Below are 20,339 nucleotides of genomic sequence, written 5' to 3'. Positions count from 1 at the left end.
GTACATGATGTGGATATTGGCACAAATAAGAATTATACCTTCAGAGGAAGGAGGCTGTGGAGAGGGAGGCCATATATTTCTGCCTAAACTGGGCCTCTGGGAGGGTGTTGTTTTTCCTAAATGATCTTCTGATGAGTGTCTGTAACACAAAGAATTAGCCTCTATTACAGGTCAGTCTGCTGCTCAGTTAGAGAAATCTGTCTGGCCTGTGAGCAAGGCAAGTCATAAATCCCTCAGGCAGGGCAGGATATTAAAGATCATCCAGGGCTTTGCTCGTCCAAGTTCAGTCCGCTGACCTGCAGCATCGGCATCACCTTGTTGGCCTGATGAAATGGAATCTACATGTATTCAGCCCGGATTCCCAAGAATTCGAGTGCATGCCAAGGTCTGAGGAGCTGCGCTGTGGAGGGTGGTGCTGGCACATCTCCCACGAGCTTGCCCATTCTGTGCTTGCCCACCTCTGCCTGTCAGGAGCCCAGCCCCCCTTGGACAGCCCGGTGGCTTTCAAGGGCTCTCTTTACTTGAAAGGCAGTAGAGCTGCATATTCACATCAAAGGTGCTACATCGGCACAACCTGGGGTTGAATCCCAGCTGTGCCACTTACAGCCTGTGTGACTGTGGATAGGTTGCTTACCCTCTCTGTGCCTCAGATGCCTCCCTGTCAAATGACTATAATGAGAGTCCCTACCTCATGGGGTTGTTGCAAGGATGAAATGAGTTAATCCATATGAAGCATGAGAGCAGTTCGAGAAGCTCAATAAATGTTAGCTATTATCAGCGTATTGCATGGATTTCTGCCTTACGCTTTGGCTCATGTCTGTCCCCAGAGCCTCAGAGAGCAAGCTTAGCTCCTGGTCCGAATGACAGCCTTGCATGTGTCTAGAGGCAGCTTTCATGTCCCCCACAATGTTCTCCAGGCTCAGCATGCCCTGTCTTTCCCATTCCTTATGTGATGTGCCTTTGGTTTCCACAGCACATCCACCAGGAGCTCTTCTGGGAACTTGCACCTCCACAAAATCACAGCAATCGTGCAACTGCCGTCATTGACCCCCTAAAGCTCAAAGTTTTTACTTCTCCATAGCCCGATTCCTTTCTCCCTTGACCTAGTTTCTTCTAGATCTGACAAGAGTCCATGTGTGCATTCCTACCCGCTTTCAAGGAAGTGTGGTGCCCAGGGGCCTTCCCGAAGCCTTTCTGAGACTGTTAACCCCCTGCTATCCGGAGAGCAGCATCTTTGCTGCCAGCCCAGCTTGCAAGCCTCTCCAGTTTCCAGTGACAGGTGTGCTGAGCCTGCAACTGCCACGAGTGCTCCAAGAACGCCCCTCCCACTAGTCAGAATCAGCAGGAGCCCAATCACGGCGCAGGCCTGCCCAGGGCTTTCCACAGCCTACGCTGAAAGCCCCATCCTACCCACCATTCCTTCCTCCCCACTCGGCGTCCCTCCACAGCTCCCTGCGTCCTTCCTGGGGTTCTCAAAGTAGGAGGGGCATGAGGGTTCCCTTGGGAGCTCATCCGAGATGGAGATTGGAGGACTCCAAGTCAGCTTTGGCCAGTCTGCACATCTCACAAGCACTTGCCCTGATTCTCATACAGGAGGACCTTGGGGACCGCTGACCTTCAGAATGAAGGTCAGTCTCCTCAGCCCCTCCCCATGTCCCATTTGTCCACATGTCCAGATGTCTGTCCTCTGAGCACATTCTAGGTCTCACCGGCCCCCCAACCTTTACTCACACTGGCTCCCCCCCGCCACCACCCCCTCAGATGTTCCCCAGCACAGCTATCCAAGATGTCCCCATTCATCAAGACCAACTGAAACCAACCTCTTCTCATGAAGCCTTCTCTGACCCACCTCAGGACAAAGTATCACCCCTCTGTGCTCTGAGCACGCCTCTGCCTTGCTGCCTACCATTGACTCTATTTAGTATGCGAGGTGGTGGAGGTCCAGCAGCATACAGGCTAGGGTATGGGCTCTGCAGCTGGATGCCCTGGACCACTTCCCAGCCATGTGAACTTGGACAAGTTGTGTAGAGAGCCTGCATCTAGAATCTGAAGGAGGGATTGTTGAATAAATTCAGGTAAAATGCTAACACAGCACCCAGCACAGAGCAAGTCCTACATGAATATTGACCGAGATCCTCTCCTGGTCCTTCCGATCATCTTTTCCTATTGAACATTTCATCTATTTAACCACATTACATGCTCTTTGAAGCCAGGGATGATCTTAGTCATTTCATTTCTGCCGCACATGGATGACACATGTTGGGCTCCCAGGACACATGCCACAGACTTCTGGTCGGGAAGGTGAGGCTGTCAGACCCCCGCTCCATCCTGACCTGGAAGCAGGGGCAGCCCTCAACAGCCATTCGGTATGAGCGGAGGAGCAACCCTTCCTGCCTGCCCGGCCATCCCCGCACCCCAACGCACGCACAGAGCTACGGCTGACTGCGCTCTTATTCTTTTTTCTTTTAATAGATCTTTATTGGAGTATGATTGCTTCACATTACTGTTAGTTTCTGTTGTACAACAAAGTGAATCAGCCATATGCATACACATGTCCCCATATCTCCTCCCTCTTGCGTCTCCCTCCCACCCTCCCTATCCCACCCCTCTAGGTGGTCACAAAGCACCGAGCTGATCTCCCTGTGCTATGCGGCTGCTTCCCACTAGCTATCTATTTTACGTTTGGTAGTGTATATATGTCCATGCCTCTCTCACTTCACCCCAGCTTCCCCCTCCTACCCCATGTTCTCAAGTCCATTCTCTATGTCTACATCTTTACTCCTGCACTGCAACTAGGTTCATCAGTACCATTTTTTTCCCCCTGAGATTCCATATATATGTGTTAGCATACGGTATTTGTTTTTCTCTTTCTGACTTACTTCACTCTGTATGACAGACTCCAGGTCCATCCACCTCACTATAGATAACTCAGTTTCATTTCTTTTTATGGCTGAGTCATATTCCATTGTATATATGTGCCACAGCTTCTTTATCCATTCATCTGTTGATGGACAGTTAGGTTGCTTCCATGTCCTGGCTATTGTAAATAGAGCTGTAATGAACATTGTGGTACATGACTCTTTTTGAATTATGGTTTTCTCAGGGTATATGCCCAGTAGTGGGATTGCTGCGTCATATGGTAGCTCTATTTTTAGCTATTTAAGGAAACTCCATACTGTGGTTGTATCAATTTACATTCCCACTAACAGTGCAGGAGGGTTCCCTTTTCACCACACCCTTTCCAACATTTATTGTTTCTAGATTTTTTGATAATGGCCATTCTGACCGGCATGAGGTGATACCTCATTGTAGTTTTGATTTGCATTTCTCTAATAATTAGTGATGTTGAGCATCTTTTCATGTGCCTCTTGGCCATCCATATGTCTTCCTTGGTGAAATGTCTATATAGGTCTTCCACACATTTTTTAACTGGATTTTTTTTTTTTTTTTTTGATATAGAGCTCCATGAGCTGTTTGTATATTTTGAAGATTAATCCTTTGTCTGTTGTTTCATTTGCAAATATTTTCTCCCATTCTGAGGGTTGTCTTTTTGTCTTGTTTATGGTTTCCTTTGCTGTGCAAAAACGTTTAAGTTTAATTAAGTCCCATTTGTTTATTTTTGGTTTTATTTCCATTACTCTAGGAGGTGGGTCAAAAAAGATCTTGCTGTGGTTTATGTCAAAGAGTGTTTTTCCTATGTTTTCCTCTAAGAGTTTTATAGTGTCTGGTCTTACACTTAAGTCTTTAATCCATTTGGAGTTTATTTTTGTGCATGGTGTTAGGGAGTGTTCTAATTTCATTCTTTTACGTGTAGCTGTCCAGTTTTCCCAGCACCACTCATTGAAGAGGCTGTCTTTTCTCCATTGTATGTTCTTGCCTTCTTTGTTGTAAATTAGGTGCCCGTATGTGCGTGGGTTTATCTCTAGGCATTCTATCCTGTACCATTGATCTATATTTCTGTTTCTGTGCCATACTGTCTTGATTACTGTAGCTTTGTGGTATAGTTTGAAGTCGGGGAGCCTGATTCCTCCAACTGTGTTTTCTTTCTTAAGATTGCTTTGGCTATTCGGGGTCTTTTGTGTTTCCATACGAATTGTAAAATTTTTTGTTTTAATTCTGTGAAGAATGCCATTGGTAGTGTGAAAGGGATTGAATTGAATCTGTAGATTGCTTTGGGTAGTATAGTCATTTTCACAATATTGATTCTTCAAATCCAAGAACATGGTATATTTCTCCATCTGTTTATGTCATCTTTGATTTATTTCATCAGTGTTTTATAGTTTTCTGAGTTCAAGTCTTTCGCCTCCTTAGACAAGTTTATTCCTAGGTATTTTATTCTTTTTGTTGCAGTGGTAAATGGGAGTGTTTCCTTAATTTCTCTTTCCGATTTTTCATCATTAGTGTATAGGAATGCAAGAGATTTCTGTGTATTAATTTTGTATCCTGCAACTTTACCAAATTCATTGATTAGCTCTAGTAGTTTTCTGGTGGCATCTTTAGGATTCTCTATGTATAGTATCATGTCATCTGCAGACAGTGACAGTTTTACTTCTTCTTTTCCAATTTGTATTCCTTTTATTTCTTTTTCTTCTCTGATTGCCATGGCTAGGACTTCCAAAGCTATGTTGAATAATAGTGGTGAGAGTGGACATCCTTGTCTTGTTCCTGATCTTAGAGGAAATGGTTTCAGTTTTTCACCATTGAGAATGATGTTTGCTGTGGGTTTGTCGTATATGGCCTTTATTATGTTGAGGTAGGTTCCCTCTATGCCCACTTTCTGGAGAGTTTTTATCATAAATTGGTGTTGAATTTTGTCAAAAGCTTTTTCTGCATCTATTGAGGTGATCATACGGTTTTTATTCCTTAATTTGTTAATGTGGTGTATCACATTGATTGATTTGCGTATATTGAAGAATCCTTGCATCCCTGGGATAAATCCCACTTGATCATGGTGTATGGTCCTTTTAATGTGCTGTTGGATTCTGTTTGCTAGTATATTGTTCAGGAGTTTTGCATCTATGTTCATCAGTGTTATTGGTCTATAATTTTCTTTTTTTGTGATATCTTTGTCTGGTTTTGGTATCAGGGTGATGGTGTCTTCGTAGAATGAATTTGGGAGTATTTCTCCCTCTGCAACTTTTTGGAAGAGTTTGAGAAGTATCGGTGTTAGCTCTCCTCTAAACGTTTGATAGAATTTGCCTGTGAAGCCATCTGCTTCTGGACTTTTGTTTGTTGGAAGATTTTTAATTACGGTTTCAATTTCATTACTTGTGATAGGTGTTTATATTTTCTAATTCTTCCTGGTTCAGTCTTGGAAAATTGTACCTTTCCAAGAATTTGTCCAGTTCTTTGTGGTTGTCCATTTTATTGGCATATAGTTGTTTGTAGTAGTCTCTTATAATCCTTTGTATTTCTGCACTGTCAGCTGTGATTTCTCCTTTTTCATTTCTAATTCTATTGATTTGCGTCCTCTCCCTTTTTTTCTTGATGAGTCTGGCTAAGGGTTTATCAATTTTGTTTATCTTCTCAAAGAACCAGCTTCTAGTTTTATTGATCTTTGCTATTGTTTTCTTCTTTTCTATTTCTTTTACTTCTGCTCTGACCTTTATGATTTCTTTCCCTCTACTGACTTTGGGTTTTCTTTGTTCTTCTTTCTCTAGTTGTTTTAAGTGTAGGGTTAGATTGTTTATTTGAGATTTTTCTTGTTTCTTGAGGTGAGATTGTATTGCTATAAACTTCCCTCTTAGAACTGCTTTTGCTGTGTCCCATAGGTTTTGGATTGTCGTGTTTTCATTGTCATTTGTTTCTATGTTTTTTCTAATTACTTCTTTGATTTCTTCAGTGATCTCTTGGTTATTTAGTAGCACAGTGTTTAGCCTCCATGTATTTGTGTTTTTTACAGTTTTTTTCCTGTAATTGATTTCCAGTCTCATAGCATTGTGGTCAGAAAAGGTGCTTGATATGACTTCAATTTTCTTAAATTTTCCGAGGCTTGATTTGTGACCCAAGATGTGATTTATCATGGAGAATGTTCTATGTGCACTTGAGAAGAAAGTGTATTCTGCCACTTTTTGGGTGGAATATTCTATAAATATCAATTAGATCTATCTGGTCTATTTTGTCATTTAAAGCTTGTGTTTCCTTATGTATTTTCTGTTTCGATGATCTGTCCATGAGTGTAAGTGGGGTGTTAAAGTCCCCTACTATTATTGTGTTACTATCAATTTCTCCTTTCATGGTTGTTAGCATTTGCCTTATGTATTGAGGTGCTCCTATATTGGGTGCATAAACATTTATAATTGTTATATCTTCTTCTTGGATTGTTCCTTTGATTATTATGTAGTGTCCCTCCTTATCTCTTATAACAGTCTTTATTTTAAAGTCTATTTTATCTGATACGAGTATTGCTACTCCAGCTTTCTTTTGATTTCCAATTGCATGGAATACCTTTTTCCATCCCTTCACTTTCAGTCTGTATGTGTCCATAGGTCTGAAGTGTCTCTTGTAGACAGTGTATATATGGGTCTTGTTTTTGTATCTATTCAGCCAGTCTGTTTCTTTTGGTTGGGGTATATAATCCGTTTACATTCAAGGTTATTATTGATATGTATGTTCCTATTACCATTTTCTTAATTGTTTTGGGTTTGTTTTTGTGGGTCTTTTTCTTCTCTTGTGTTTCCCACCTAGAGAAGTTTCTTTAGCATTTGTTGTAAAGCTGGTTTGGTGGTACTGAATTCTCTTAGCTTTTGCTTGTCTGGAAAGTTTTTGATTTCTCCATTGAATCTGAAAGAGATCCTTGCTTGGTAGGGTAATCTTGGTTGTAGGTTTTTCTCTTTCATCACTTTAAGTGTATCCTGCCACTCCCTCTGGCCTAAAGAGTTTCTGCTGAAAAATCAGCTGATAACCTTATGGGAATGCCTTTGTATGTTGCTTTTTGTTTTTCCCTTGCTGCTTTTAATAATTTTTCTTTGAATTTAATTTTTGTTAGTTTGATTAATATGTGTCTTGGTGTCTTTTTCATAGGGTTTATCCTGTTTGGGATTCTCTGTGCTTCCTGGACTTGGGTGACTATTTCCTTTCCCATGTTAGGGAAGTTTTCAACTATAATCTCTTCAAATATTTTCTCAGACCCTTTCTTTTTCTCTTCTTCTTCTGGGACGCCTATAATTCGAATGTTGGTGTGTTCAGTGTTGTCCCAGAGGTCTCTGAGATTGTCTTCAATTCTTTTCATTTTTTCTTCTTTAATCTGTTCCTTGGCAGTTATTTCCACCATTTTGTCTTCCAGCTCACTTATTCGTTGTACTGCCTCAGTTATTCTGTTATTGATTCCTCCTAGTGTATTTTTCATTTCAGTTATTGTGTTGTTCATCTCTGTTTGTTTGTTCTTTAGTTCTTCTAGATCTTTGTTAAACATTTCTTGTATTTTCTCAATCCATGCCTCCATTCTATTTCCGAGACTCTGGATCATCTTTACTATCATCACTCTGAATTCTTTTTCAGGTAGGTTGCCTATTTCCTCTTCATTTATTTGGTCTTGTAGGTTTTTACCTTACTCCTTCATCTGTGACATACTTTTTGCCGTCTCATTTTTTTTTTTTTTTTTAATGTGGGATTGTGTTCCTGTCTTACTGGTTGTTTGGCCTGAGGCTTCCAACACTGGAGTTTGTAGGCTGTTGGGTAGAGCTGTGTCTTGGTGCTGAGATGAGGACCTCTGTGAGACCTCTGTCCAATGAATATTCCCTGGGGTCTGAGGTTCTCTGTTAGTCCAGTGGTTTGGACTCGGAGCTCCCACCGCAGGAGCTTTGGCCCGACCCCCGGCTCATGAACCAAGATCCCGCAATCCGTGTGGGGTGCAAAAAAAAAAAAGAGAGAACAATAACAAAGTAAAAAATAAAATTAGACTAGGAAACTAACAGATATGTTAGAAAGAGTATAAAGATAAAAATATAGATGAATCAACAACCGGAAGGTACATCAGTACCACAATAGTAAGAAAGAGGAGGAGGAAGAAGGAAAGAAAAAAGAAAGAAAGAAAGAAAAAAATGGGGGAGAAGGCCTTGGCTGTGGAGGGCGAGGTCTAAGCAAGGGTGAGGTTTGGTGGTGGGCGAGGCCAATGCTCAGGACCCACAGGGCTGGAAAAGGCCTTGGGGTCTGTGGGGGGTGGGGCTTAGGCTCAAGGAACAGAAGGGGCCCAGGCGTGCCCTCCACCTCTGGTCTCAGAAGGCAGGGGACCTCACCTGAGAGCTCAGCAGGCTTCCCGGACTCGAGTGGGTGGGGCAAATGCCCTCCTCTCCTCTCCTGCTCCTCCGGTCTGGTAGGGCTCCTCCCGCCTGCCTCTCCTGTTCTCCCCTCAGCCTCCTTCCTATGCCCCCAGGACCCATGCAGCCTGGAGGGGGCTTTGGAAGGAGGGTATTGGCCTGGGAACTCAGCAGGCTGCCCGGCCCGAGTGGGCCAGGAGATCGCCCTCCACTCCTCTCCTGCTCTTCCATGAGGGTCCCTCCCGCCTGCCTCTCCTGATCTCCCCAGCCTCAGGGGCGCCAATCCTGTCTGGCCTCCACTTCTCCTCCCCCTTCAGTCCCCCCACGTCCTACCAGTTCACTTGGGGGTTCCTCCCATCTCCTTGGGCATCAGGGTCCCCACCAGCAGCCGGCAGGAGCCCTAGTTGTGGGGAGACGCTAACTTGGTGTCTTCCCACACCCAGGGCTTTTATTCTTGGGAGATTGTTGTCCTTATTTAAATTTGCCCTACCTCTGTGAGGTGCCAGTAGGTGCATTAAAGGGTGAAGTGGAAAGTTTATAGGATCAAGCCTTCTCCTCCAGCCTTCTGACTCCCAGACCCAAGAGATCAGGCTTGGGTCAGTGGAAGCACAGAGAAGGCAAGCTGAGCAGAGCTGGAGCCCACCCAATACAGGCTCGCCAGAGCAGCGGATGAGTGCCCACCCTTCCGGGGTGAGTTCGATGGAGGCTGTTCTGAATTCCTTAGCAGGCAGCTGGGACTGAGTGTGGTTTCCTTGCTCCTTCAGCAAAGAGAATGCTCAGCTTTAATTCTACCCTCCCTCTGGATCTGTGGGGGGTCCCTAATTACCCCCCTCCCGGGGCAGCTGCTACCAGATTATTTCCAAACACCTTTGAGGCTTTCAAAGTCAAAGCCTCCCACTGGCTGGACATGACTCCAGCACAATGGGCTGGTTGGAGTAATAGCTGAAGAAGCCCAAAGGCCCCATGGTGGGGTCTAGACAGGAAACCGTGTCCACCACTCCCAGTGGTGCCTCCGGAGTCGGCTTCTCACCGGAAACACCAAGGGACAGGGTGGCAGGAGGAATGGGACACTAGGGAAATGGTGATTCTGGTCTTGCCCCCTTACACTCAGGGGGTGACCCGAGGAGTGTCCACTTCCCGTCTCCCCAGCGTGGTGATGAGACAACACGCCCTGCCTGTGCCCACTGTCCCACCCATTGGTCAGCCTGCCGATGGGCGAGCCCCAGGAGAGACCATGTCTGATCACTGAAGACAGCTTCCTCTACATCCAAATGGAGCTGAAACTATCTTCACCCTGCAGGCTCCGGCAGGAAAGCCATTTAAGGATTTCTGCTGAGCCAATACACTTACGGATTTATTGGCCCTTCTGATAAAATTGAGTCTCCACTCCTGGGTATCTTGAAAGATTTTTTTTATTCTAGAAAATTCTGACTTTTGCCCCATCCACTCAACTGAAACTCCTCTCTTGAATTCAGATCACCAGTATTGTGTGGTGGGCCCCAGTGCCTCTCCCACTCAGACACCCAGGGCTCATCTCAGCTGAGGGCAAGACCTCCAGCCCCTCCCCGTGTCTGCCCCACAGACCCAGGAATGGAGGCTCCCCTCTGTTCCCATCCCCCCTTCCCCAGGGCTCCCCTTGCTCCAGAGCCTGGCAGAAAAGCCACTGCACCTTCCCAAATTCTCCTCTGTCCTGTGGCTTCTGAAACATATCAGTAAATCCCCTGATTTGAGGGACAAGTAACTTGAGGGAAGCAGCTAGTAGTTGACAAAAATCTGGCAAGTTCTTGGTTTTCATTCAAAGGTAAGGAAGAGCCAGGGGTGAACTTTCTCAGCTGTTATCATGGCCTTGTCCATAATTCTGGCCCCGGGGCAGCCTTGCCCATGCAAACATCTTTTTTTTACTTTCAGGGCAGGTGTTTCAGAAGGAAGCTCCCTGTGTCCCACTTCAGCTCGACTCTGCAGATACGGAGGTGTTAATTATAGGGAATTCCGTCCCATAAAAGATTGCTCATTTACACATCAGAGTAAACTCGCCTTAAGTCACCTCCCCTCTGGGTACTCTGCTTTAGTCTTCCTCTGACACTCTCACCCTCTGACTGGAAAATAAAACTGGACCATTCTTTATTTATAAGTCACCCACCCAGATGTGAGCTTATACAATCTGGCTTGTCTCTTTCCTTTACAGAATCAAACTTAAACTCCTAACAGATTACTTTTCATACAGCAATGTGGATGAGTCCAGATGCATTATGCTAAGGGGAAGAATTCAGACTCAAAAGGCCACACGCTGTGATTCCATTTATATGACGTTCTGCACAAGCAAAACTAAAGGGATGGAAAACAGTGGTTTCTAGGGAACTGGGGCTCGGGGGTGACCAGAAGGGGGCACGAGGGAATTGTGTGACCTGATGGAATTGTTATGTCTCTTGATTGTGATGGTGGTTCCATGATTCTACACTTTGTCAAAACTCATAGAACTGTACCCTAAAAAGAGTGAATTTTACTGTTTATAAATTATACTTCAATAAACCTGACTTCAAAAAAAAATTACTTACACTTGCCAGTCCTTTCTGGAACAAGGCAAGGCATAAGGCAAAAGCTGTCAACTTTTGTAAACTCCTCATCCACCGTTGAAAGTGGGAACTGGATCTCTCCATAAAATCAGGTCTGTTAAAGAAGGGGATCAGTGGTTCCTCCAGAAGGTGCCCCATTTTGAAGGGGCTCAGACCATGTGAGACTTTCCTTACTCATCCATCCATCCATCCACCCATCCATCCATCCGTGTTCATTGGACATTTCCTAGGAGGCAGACTTGGGAGTAGGCAATGCAGAAATGGCTGTGAAACAAGATACAGCCTCTGCCCATGAGGGGTGAATAGTCTAGGGGTCCTGGGGGTGGGGTGGGTGAAGGGGGAACTGCAGAGAAGTAAAGAAACAGTAACAAGACAGGGATCATGGAGCTCCTGGGAAGGGGCATTCAACCTCATCCCAGGGAGTTGGGAAGCTTCTGAGAGGAAGCAGGCCTGATTGTGAGTTAGCCAGGAAGGACAGTGGGTGTGAGGACACCCATCCCTGGAAAGTACACGTGCAAAGGCCCAAAGGACAGAGAAAGGGGGCATATTTTAAAAATTATAAGGAGCTCATTTTGGAGCATCGAGGCTGGGGAATGGGTATACCTTAGTCTTTTCTTCCTTCCTTCCACCAGTCTGAGGACCTGCTCTAAAGAAATATGTGCCACAGAGGAGAGAAAACTGCTGTAACTCGGGGCTCTCAGGTTTAAAACATGATAAATCTTTGCTCAACAGGTGACGAGATTTCAGATTAATTGATCAAAAGCTCCTGGGCACTTGGGCTTCCTAATGTTTCATCTGTTTTTAACCTAGGTCTGTGATACTTTTTATATCAGCAAAAAGGAAAATTAGATGCTAAATTGGAAATTACAACAGCAAATAACAAAACCATCCCTAGAATTTCTCATTGGATCCCCCTGGTGCTAATTATCTGACCTTGACCACCAAATAGGTCTATTTTTTCACTTTAGAGAGACGGTTCCAGGTAATTCAACAGACATTTCCCAGATTCCACTGTTGGGCCAGCTTTGTGAATTACATAGAGAACAGGTTCCGAATTGCCTGGTTATATTTCCCTATCTGTGCTAAAGCACCTATGCTGTCACTATATCCCGTAGTGAGGGATTCCACTCCAGACCGCACATTGAGCAGTGGCTGAAATCAGCTAGAACATCTATCCCCCAAAAGACACTCTGTAGAACTCCCAGAATCCTCTGGGCCAACCAAAGCTGTGTCCACTCTGCCTTTTAGGGCTGCTTCCAAAAGCCCTTCACCGAACCCATTATGAAGCTGGCCTCATCCATTCCCAGCAGGGGCTTGGCGTCTGGCACCACGACAGAATTAATTTAATCATCTGCACCAAAGCAACTGGCTTGATTTAAATTTTACAGCTATTTCTGATATTCAGCCACTGAATAAATCAAATTCCACTGTCTCATCGTTACTCTGTTGATGGTGATAATGAACTCAAGTATGGCTCCTATTTATCCATCTTCTTACTAGATGAGGGCAGAGTGCTATGCGTCGTTACATCAAGATGGGGTGGGAAAGCATTGCTTCTTAAATAGTGTCATCCTGGATCCCTTTCTACAGAAGGGAACTCCAGGGCCTCATAAGATTCCCCCACCAAAGCCTCTGAGCCCCACAAACCTGCCTGAACCCCTCTAACCAGACAATCAATGGGAAAGGATGGAGAGTGAAAGGGGTCCTGTCTCCCTGGGAAGGGAAAGGAGGAGAGGCATGTGAGGGAGGGTGTCTACGAATGACTGATTACTGGAAGCCGGGATTTTGTCTTCCAGGGTTACCTGTCAGAAGGGTTGGTAACGAAATGGTACCGCTCACCACGCCTGCTCCTCTCCCCTAACAACTACACCAAAGCCATTGATATGTGGGCCGCTGGCTGCATCCTGGCAGAGATGCTCACGGGGAGGATGCTCTTTGCTGGTAAGCTGCTACCCAAGCCACCTTCCTTCTCCTCTGCTGTGCTCAGTAAAAGGGGAAAACACATGTTAATCACAAACATGCTAGTCTTTCTCTTTGACGTTACCTCTGCAGCTTTTATGGCACTACTTGGAGGCACCTTATTATCAACCATTTCAGGCAAAATACTGGAGAGGCTAACAAAAGCCTTTTGAGCACAGAACTTTCAAAATCAAGTAATCGTGTATATTCAAACACCTTGAGATTGACCCCTGAAAACACCCATCCTACATTTTCAGCCCCTTCCTCTCCTCTCCCTGCCACTGTGAGAGGTCAGTCTGGAGTGCTCATTTGGAGAGGGGACCCCACAAGTCTCCCAGAGTCCCTGAACTGAGCCTACATGAGCCCACTGCAGGGAGAGGCCAAGGGACTCGTTCAGAGCAGATGCTGATCCGTAGGCACTTTCTGGGTCAGCGCTCACAGCATCCACAGGTGCTTAGTGCCGCACAGGGCATCATGCGGGGCACGGAAGAGCCCCTTCCTTGGCTACCAGCTTCTGGAAGACTGGGACCCCATGGGAATTGGTGGTAAGGGGAGGGAGCTCTGTGCAGCTGGATGAGTCAGGGGCACTTCTTAAGGAAGATGGGGCCTGGTTGGATTTAACCTGGTAGAGGTAAATGGCAAGGCTACCCATGCCAAAAGGGAAAATGGAGGAACTGGAAGTAAGAACAGCCTGGAAGTCAGAGGGGGCAGCAAGGATTCAGACCTGACCCATCCCAGCAGTGTCAAAGCTCTGAAGCAGCATCAGTGATGGCCTGAGCTTAGAAAGGAGTTGAGTTTCCAAGATGCACAAAGACTGAAGCTTCTTACGGATGAGGATGGTATTCATTCCCAGCATCCAGCATGATGCCTGGCAGGGAGACGACACTCCATAAATAATCATTTGTTGAATGAATGAATGAGTAAGTGAATGAGTGCTTGAATGCTCGACTCCATCCTGTCCCACAGACCTGGCACAGTCTGTCTTTCTCCCTCTGCCCGAAGGAGCACAGAGGCAGTGGGCTCATGACACGTCCCAAGCTTAATTTGTTCTTCCTGATTTTTTTTCCTCCTAATGGGAATCCAAAAGGTAAGACTGATTCCTAGCCTTAAAATCACTTCCTTCCCCAGCCCAGTAAAGGACATGCACAGAGGTATATGGGAAAGAGCACTAGGAAAGCCTTGGGCCAGGCTGCTCCCATCACTTAAGCGATGGCTGACTCAGGCTATATGAGACTGGTCCATTCCAGAGGCACAGAATGCTAGGGGAACGGATGGAGCCCCAGAGACTACCCCTTCTTTCTACATTTGACCGAGCCCCAGAGATGGCAAGCAACTTGCCCACAGTCACACAGCAAGTTAGTGGCGGAGTGAACTCAGGTCCCCTGGCTCCCAGCCCAGCTCTGGTCCCCCTGTCCCAGGGTCCTAGAGCGGCCCGGGAGCTTCCACACGCGCCAGCCACGTGGGCAGCACGCTCAGCCGTCTGGTGTTTACCTCCCCAGGGGCTCACGAGCTGGAGCAGATGCAACTCATCCTGGAGACCATCCCTGTGGTCCGGGAGGAGGACAAGGACGAGCTGCTCAAGGTGATGCCTTCCTTCGTCAGCAGCACCTGGGAGGTCAAGAGGCCACTGCGCAAGCTGCTCCCTGAAGTGAACAGCGAAGGTACCAGAGCCCGACAGCCGAGCCAGCACCTGGAGGCAGCACTCTGGTTTCACCTTGGGGGCTGGGGCAGGCAGTCTCTTCCAAAAGGACCAAACAGAGTCCCTAGACACAGAAGCTGGGCACCCCTGGCAGCGGGCATTTGCCCTCGCTACTTCCAGACTGAGTTCGGCCATCAGGCCACCCTCAAGGCGGTCACAGCTGGTCCTCCATACTCTACCCCTGATTTTGCTTCCTTTTCCTTCTTTCTCACTTGCCTCCCTCCCTCTCTTCCACCTCCCTTTATTTTTTCCCTCTGGAAGGCATGGTATGGTTTCATCAGCTTCAAAGCCAGACCCAGGCTCAGTTCCCAGTTCCACCAGTGACTAGCTGTTTGGCCCTGGGCAAGTTTCTTAACTTCTCTGCATCTCAGTTTCCTTAACGGTAAAATGGATATAATAATACATGACACATAGGGTCACTGTGACAAGTAAGTAAAATAGAATTTGCAAAGCCCTTAGCATAGGATAGTTGCTCCATCATCTGAGATGTTACATTGCCACCAGCCTTATACCTGCTAGAGGCTCCCTTAGGAAACCCCTATATCAGGTAGGATATGGGTTTGCCAATTGTAAAAGAAACCCAGATTCTCAACAGCTTAAATAACATGTATTCCTTATTTAAGAAAAAAGAAGTTAAGTTTATTTCTCCCTTATATAATAATCCAAAGTAGATAGTCTAGGGCCAATGTGGTAGACCTGCTCTACAGTCATCCAGGGCCCAAGCCCCTTCTGTCTTGTATTTCTGCCACCTTAGGGTGTTGCCCTTACCAGCTGGGGGAAGGTGGGGAAGGAGGGCAGGTCCCCTGGACTTAACCTCACCTCCATTCATGTCCTGTTGGCCAGAACTTAGTCACATGGCCCCGCCTCGCTGCAGTGAGGCCAGGAAGTGGACACTTACTCCATTGCCACTCTGTGTCCATTACTATGAAAGAGGAGAACAGACATGGGGTACAAATTAGCTGTCTCTGCCACACTCCTCCCCATCAAGAAACCAAGAACTTGGACTAACAGTTTCTCTGGCCACGATCCCCATTCAATCTGTCTCAGTTTCCCCATCTTTAAGGGAGGGGGGCAATTTGATTCCCCACAAATTAAGACTCAGCCCATCCACATTTACTTTGATTCCTAGGCCTCTGTAGAAATCCCACCATGTGACACAAGGTTCAGAATTCTCAGGAATTCTGGATCAGGGATGTGTCACCCATGTCCCCATCCCCCAAACCACCACACACACAGCAGTGCCTCGGTGACTTGGCTCTGAGCGTGGTGGGCCTGTCTCGCAGAGATCAGAGACATAAGTGATGGTCTAGCTGGGAAGATGGAGTACACGTCAGAGATGAGCATGCAGATGAAGGAACACATCCTAAGGGGCTAACGAGAGCTCTGGGTGTTTGGGGAGGGGAAGAGAGCCACCAAGCACTGAGAGGGATAAAGAACCGGCCTGGAGGACTGGTGAGGGCTCAGATCAGCGGGAAACTGACTGTAGGAAGTGAAGCTGGATGGGTGAGAAGGGCCAAGAGGCTGCAGGGCTCTGAATACCCAGCTGACGTGTACAGACTTGATCCTGTAGCCGAATAGATGTTCACGAACGCGTCACCCTCCCAGTGTGCCAGCTTCAACCACAATTCTCTTGTCTGCCACTGGGCTTGAAAAGTGGCCCCAATCAGCCTGGCCTCAGGGTAATGAGGTATGGCTGAAATGAAACTTCAGTGGGAGAAAGGGTATCACGCCCACCTGCCCATAAGAGTCAGCTGGTGACCCTCGGTTCATCCTGGATTGTCCATTTGAGGCCCTGTAGGCCTGGGAAGAGGTGGGAGTCGTCGGTGGCTGTCACCCTCAGAGGCTCGAAGGACATAGTCTGGGTGGGCTGTATCCCTCAGCAGCCGAGACAGCCGTCACACCACAGGTTCAGGACAAGGGAGCAGGCCTGAGACCACGCCAGGACGTTCACTCCTGAGCTCCACTTACAAGAAGAAACTATATCACAAATGACAGCTGATGAGGAAGTCTAATATACAAAACAGGGAAAGGAGTGCTCTGGGTGCAGCAGGGGTGAGGGGCCCTGCCCACCTGCCTCTTGATCTCCAGAGACGCCCCTGAGAATCCTTCCAGGATCCCTGGGGCGCTGAGAAGCCCAGCTGGGAATCCACTGGGGCCACAGAGAGGTGACACAATTGTACAGAAGCCTCATTATATTAGAAGCACCGAAAAAAACATGTGGGAGGTTGAACTTAGATAAAAGGAGTTGGTGGAGGCGGGGCGGGGTGGTTATGAGTTAAGGTGAAGCCAGTGCTGTAGCCGATAAACCTGAAGTCTCTGTGGCTTACCCGCTAGCAGTGTATTCACTGCTCAACTCAAGTTCAGACAGAGTGGGGGAACCTGGGGGCCATGCCTGGGATGCCGGCCACGTGACATCTTCAATCGTAGCTTTCAAGGCTCCCCCCTACCCCCAGGGCACCAACTTCCGGCCGAAGACAGGGGAAGGGAGAGCAGACACTCCTGCAGGAGGTTTTTATGGGTCTGGCCTGGAAGCGGGGTACACACATCATTTCCAACCCCTTTCCATTGGCCCCAGTCACACGGCCACACCGAACTGCGGGGGAGGCTAGGAGATGTAGGCCAGTTGTGTGCCAGGAGGACAGGGGGCTTGCTTGGGACATGACTGCTGCCTTGAAACATGATGGGAACAGTCATGGGGAAGAGAGAGCATGCTGACATGGGGGGACCAGAGAGGGCAGAGCGAGGCTCAGGGTAGGAGTTAAAGGCGCAGATTTAGGTTTGCTATAAGGCAGGATTTTCTAACATTTGGGCTTCCCAGAAGTGTCTGGGCACCTGCTGGAGGACCAGCTGTCAGGGAGAGGGAAGGGGAGATTCTCATCCTTACTAGAGTCAGTGGAGCGGCCTTCGGGGCTGGCACTTTCCAACGTCAGGGTTCGCTGGGTCTTTCTTAATAATGATGATAATGGTGATGATGCCTGCCAATGTTTAGAGCTCCAACTCTCTCACTTCCTTGTCAAAAGGTTCAGGGTAATAGGTGGAGCCGAGGGAGGGGCTGGGAGCCCAAAGAAGGAAAGACTTGCCCAGCCTGGAGCTGGGCAGTGGCAGAGCTGGGCCCTGCACTGCCTGATTCTTCCCAGTCCTGTGAATCTGTGAGGCTGGTTCTCTTTCAGGTCTGCAGCCCTGGGCCCAGAAGCATGCCCTGAGCCCCAGAGCACTGGGGAGGGATCAGAGTTACTGCTGCTTAACTGATCTTTCACTCTAGGATTATGGAGCAGAACTGCATCCTCCTGGGAGGCCAGTGACCTTCAGAATCCATCAATTTCCCGAATCACTGATGAATTTTTCTGCAGAGAGGTCCAGAGCTGGTGTGAGGGGCAGGGTAATGGTGCAGGCTGAGGCCCACCCAGGAGCCCCTCGGAGGGCACAGAAGCCTGGCCTTGAGCTCAGCTGCTTTCCTCCTTTTCCATGTGGGCTGTAACATGATTAGCCAAGCCATGATTTAAGTGGAGCCTCCAGTGCTGAGAAGGAATACAAACCTCCAGATTGGACTTGCCCTGAGATAACCCGGGGCTGAGCTCACGGGGCAGACAGGTGTCCCTACCCCCGCTCAGGACAAAGGGCACCTGTGCGCAGAGCTGACGTTCAGCCAGTGCACACCCACAACGCCCTACAGGTTGCTGCCATCTTGATATACCTTCATGCTGGTTGGCAAATAGCCACCGCACAGGGCTCCTGAGTGTCCGTTTCCACGCCCAGGTTCAGCTGCCAGGTCCTCCCCTTGATCTAGCCACTGAAGGGTTACTGCCTGGCACAGCATGGGGGCTTCAGCCCAGTGGATGAATATTTTGAAGATGGCCTTTATTTGTCAAACCTCCAGGGGCAACGTATGGTAGAAAGGGCTCTGGACTTAGGAGCCCTGGGCTGTCAGGCTCTGTCCCACCCGCCTAGCTCCACGGCGACCGCTCTCACTGAGGCTTTTTACTGCTGGGTCCTTCACCCACTCCAGCAGCACTCAACCCATGACAAATGAGAGTGGGGATGGAGATACCCCAGCTTCCCCCCCCCCGAAGTGGGACCATCTCTGGGGTGTGTCCCATGCTGTCTCTTGGAGGACCCAGTGGAATGGAGCCCCAGGGGCTCTCAGCAGGAACTGTTCATTGGCACATCCTCGACTGGCTTCTTCCCCATTGCCCTACCGATGCTTCTGGGCGTCACTGCCACATAAACTACCTCCACCCCACTCCTTGTCTCTGGGGAAATCCAGCCTAAGGCAGAGTTCTAGCCCTGGACCTCCTGTAAACAACGGTGGCCTTGAGCAAGTCACTGTACCCCTCTGGACCTCTAGTAATTCATTAGTGAAGTCAAAAAGCAGCATCTGCTCGGAATTTGTCCCTGGATTGTGGTGAGGATCCTGAGAAAGGAAACATCCAAAAGCCTTTTTACAAATGGAAAAGTACACACACTAGGGGGCATGCCCATGCTGACGAGTCTTATTCTCAGCTTGGCAAGGGCACAAATGACCTTCCTGTCCTGCTCTGCTCCCCACAGCCATCGACTTTCTGGAGAAGATCCTGACCTTTAACCCCATGGATCGCCTGACTGCCGAGATGGGGCTGCAGCATCCCTACATGAGCCCGTACTCTTGCCCCGAGGACGAGCCCACCTCGCAGCACCCCTTCCGCATAGAGGATGAGATTGACGACATCCTGCTGATGGCCGCCAACCAGAGCCAGCTCTCCAACTGGGACAGGTGCGGTTCCAGGGACTCCAGCCCTGGAGTCTGGAACCCACATTCCTGTCTTCCCATTTCTATTTGCCTCTGATCCTCCATGACCTTTCCTTCTGTCTCCCAAGTTCTATAGCCCATAGGGCGCTTTCCCCAGCTTAGCTTCCTGCCTTTCTCTCCTGTCCCCAGACATTCCTGGTAGATGACCAGCTATGTCCTGCATGTGTGGTCAGGGGCCTGCCTTTGTGCAACACCGGCCACCACCAGCTTTCCAACCCACCCCGAGTGTACTGCACACAGGGCTCAATACAATGTTGGGCAAGCATTTAATGAGCACCCACAGCCAGAGATCACGTCTAGTAGGCTGGGAATTTGCCCCAGAAAAGCAAAATGCAGCAACGTAAGACAAGAAAACAATGTGGCATTTACCACCACACAACACCTTCATGCCGTTCACATCATTTGCAACTCCTGAGATGCCAGTAAAGGAGGCACCATTATTATTATTGCTCATTGACACACGAGGAAGCCACAGCTCAGAGAGGTTAGAGATTGGCATTGTGTCACACACCTAATTCCTGGCCTATGTGGGGCCCTCCCCAATCTTCACCCATGTCAGACACTGCTAAGCAATCACAGGACTCTTCCCTGCTAAACTGAGCCGGGCCTCGGAATCCTTCTCAACACAGTGTGCCCGGAAGTCACTACCAATGAATCAGAGTTGGGTAGAAGACACAGTTTTTGACAATCTCCGCATAAGCACACAATGATCTCTTAGGTTCCTTCCTGTTCTGATGTTCCTAGATCAGGCAGCTAAACATTTGGGCATCACCATCTGCTAATTCTGGGAGGAAGCACTGGTAGCTGCTCGGTTTAGAAATAGAAGTCGAGGGCTTAGAAGCTAGGACTCCGAGGGGGCCTAAGTGGGAGCGCTGCTGTTGCGAGAATGTGACAGCTAGTTACATAAGTGACAGATGAGCAGTTTCTCCTTTTCAGTCATTTGACAGATGATGGGTTTCAGATTAAGGAGGCTCCGAGGGAGGGTCAGGGCAACGTTGCTATTTTGGGACAGGTTTGTTGTTGTTGATTGTTGTTATCAAGAGTTGCCAGCAAATAGAGATTAA

At 47.8% G+C, this 20,339-nt stretch overlaps 1 protein-coding gene across 2 annotated transcripts in view; it reads left to right on the top strand.

Annotated features, from left to right (window-relative positions):
* MAPK4 (mitogen-activated protein kinase 4) overlaps positions 1-20,339 on the top strand; it is a 179,682-nt gene that overhangs the window by 154,973 nt on the left and 4,370 nt on the right. For both annotated transcript variants that reach the window (XM_061169456.1, XM_061169455.1), the window contains exons 3-5: positions 12,628-12,772; positions 14,290-14,451; positions 19,038-19,239. In XM_061169456.1, coding sequence (XP_061025439.1) covers positions 12,628-12,772; positions 14,290-14,451; positions 19,038-19,239 — 509 coding nt within the window. The remainder of the gene's footprint in view (positions 1-12,627; positions 12,773-14,289; positions 14,452-19,037; positions 19,240-20,339) is intronic.

This window comes from Eubalaena glacialis, chromosome 15, assembly GCF_028564815.1.
Source record: "Eubalaena glacialis isolate mEubGla1 chromosome 15, mEubGla1.1.hap2.+ XY, whole genome shotgun sequence".
Classification (NCBI taxonomy): domain Eukaryota; kingdom Metazoa; phylum Chordata; class Mammalia; order Artiodactyla; family Balaenidae; genus Eubalaena; species Eubalaena glacialis.
The sequence above is the reverse complement of the archived record's forward strand: the minus strand, read 5'-3'. Positions and strand labels throughout refer to the sequence as shown.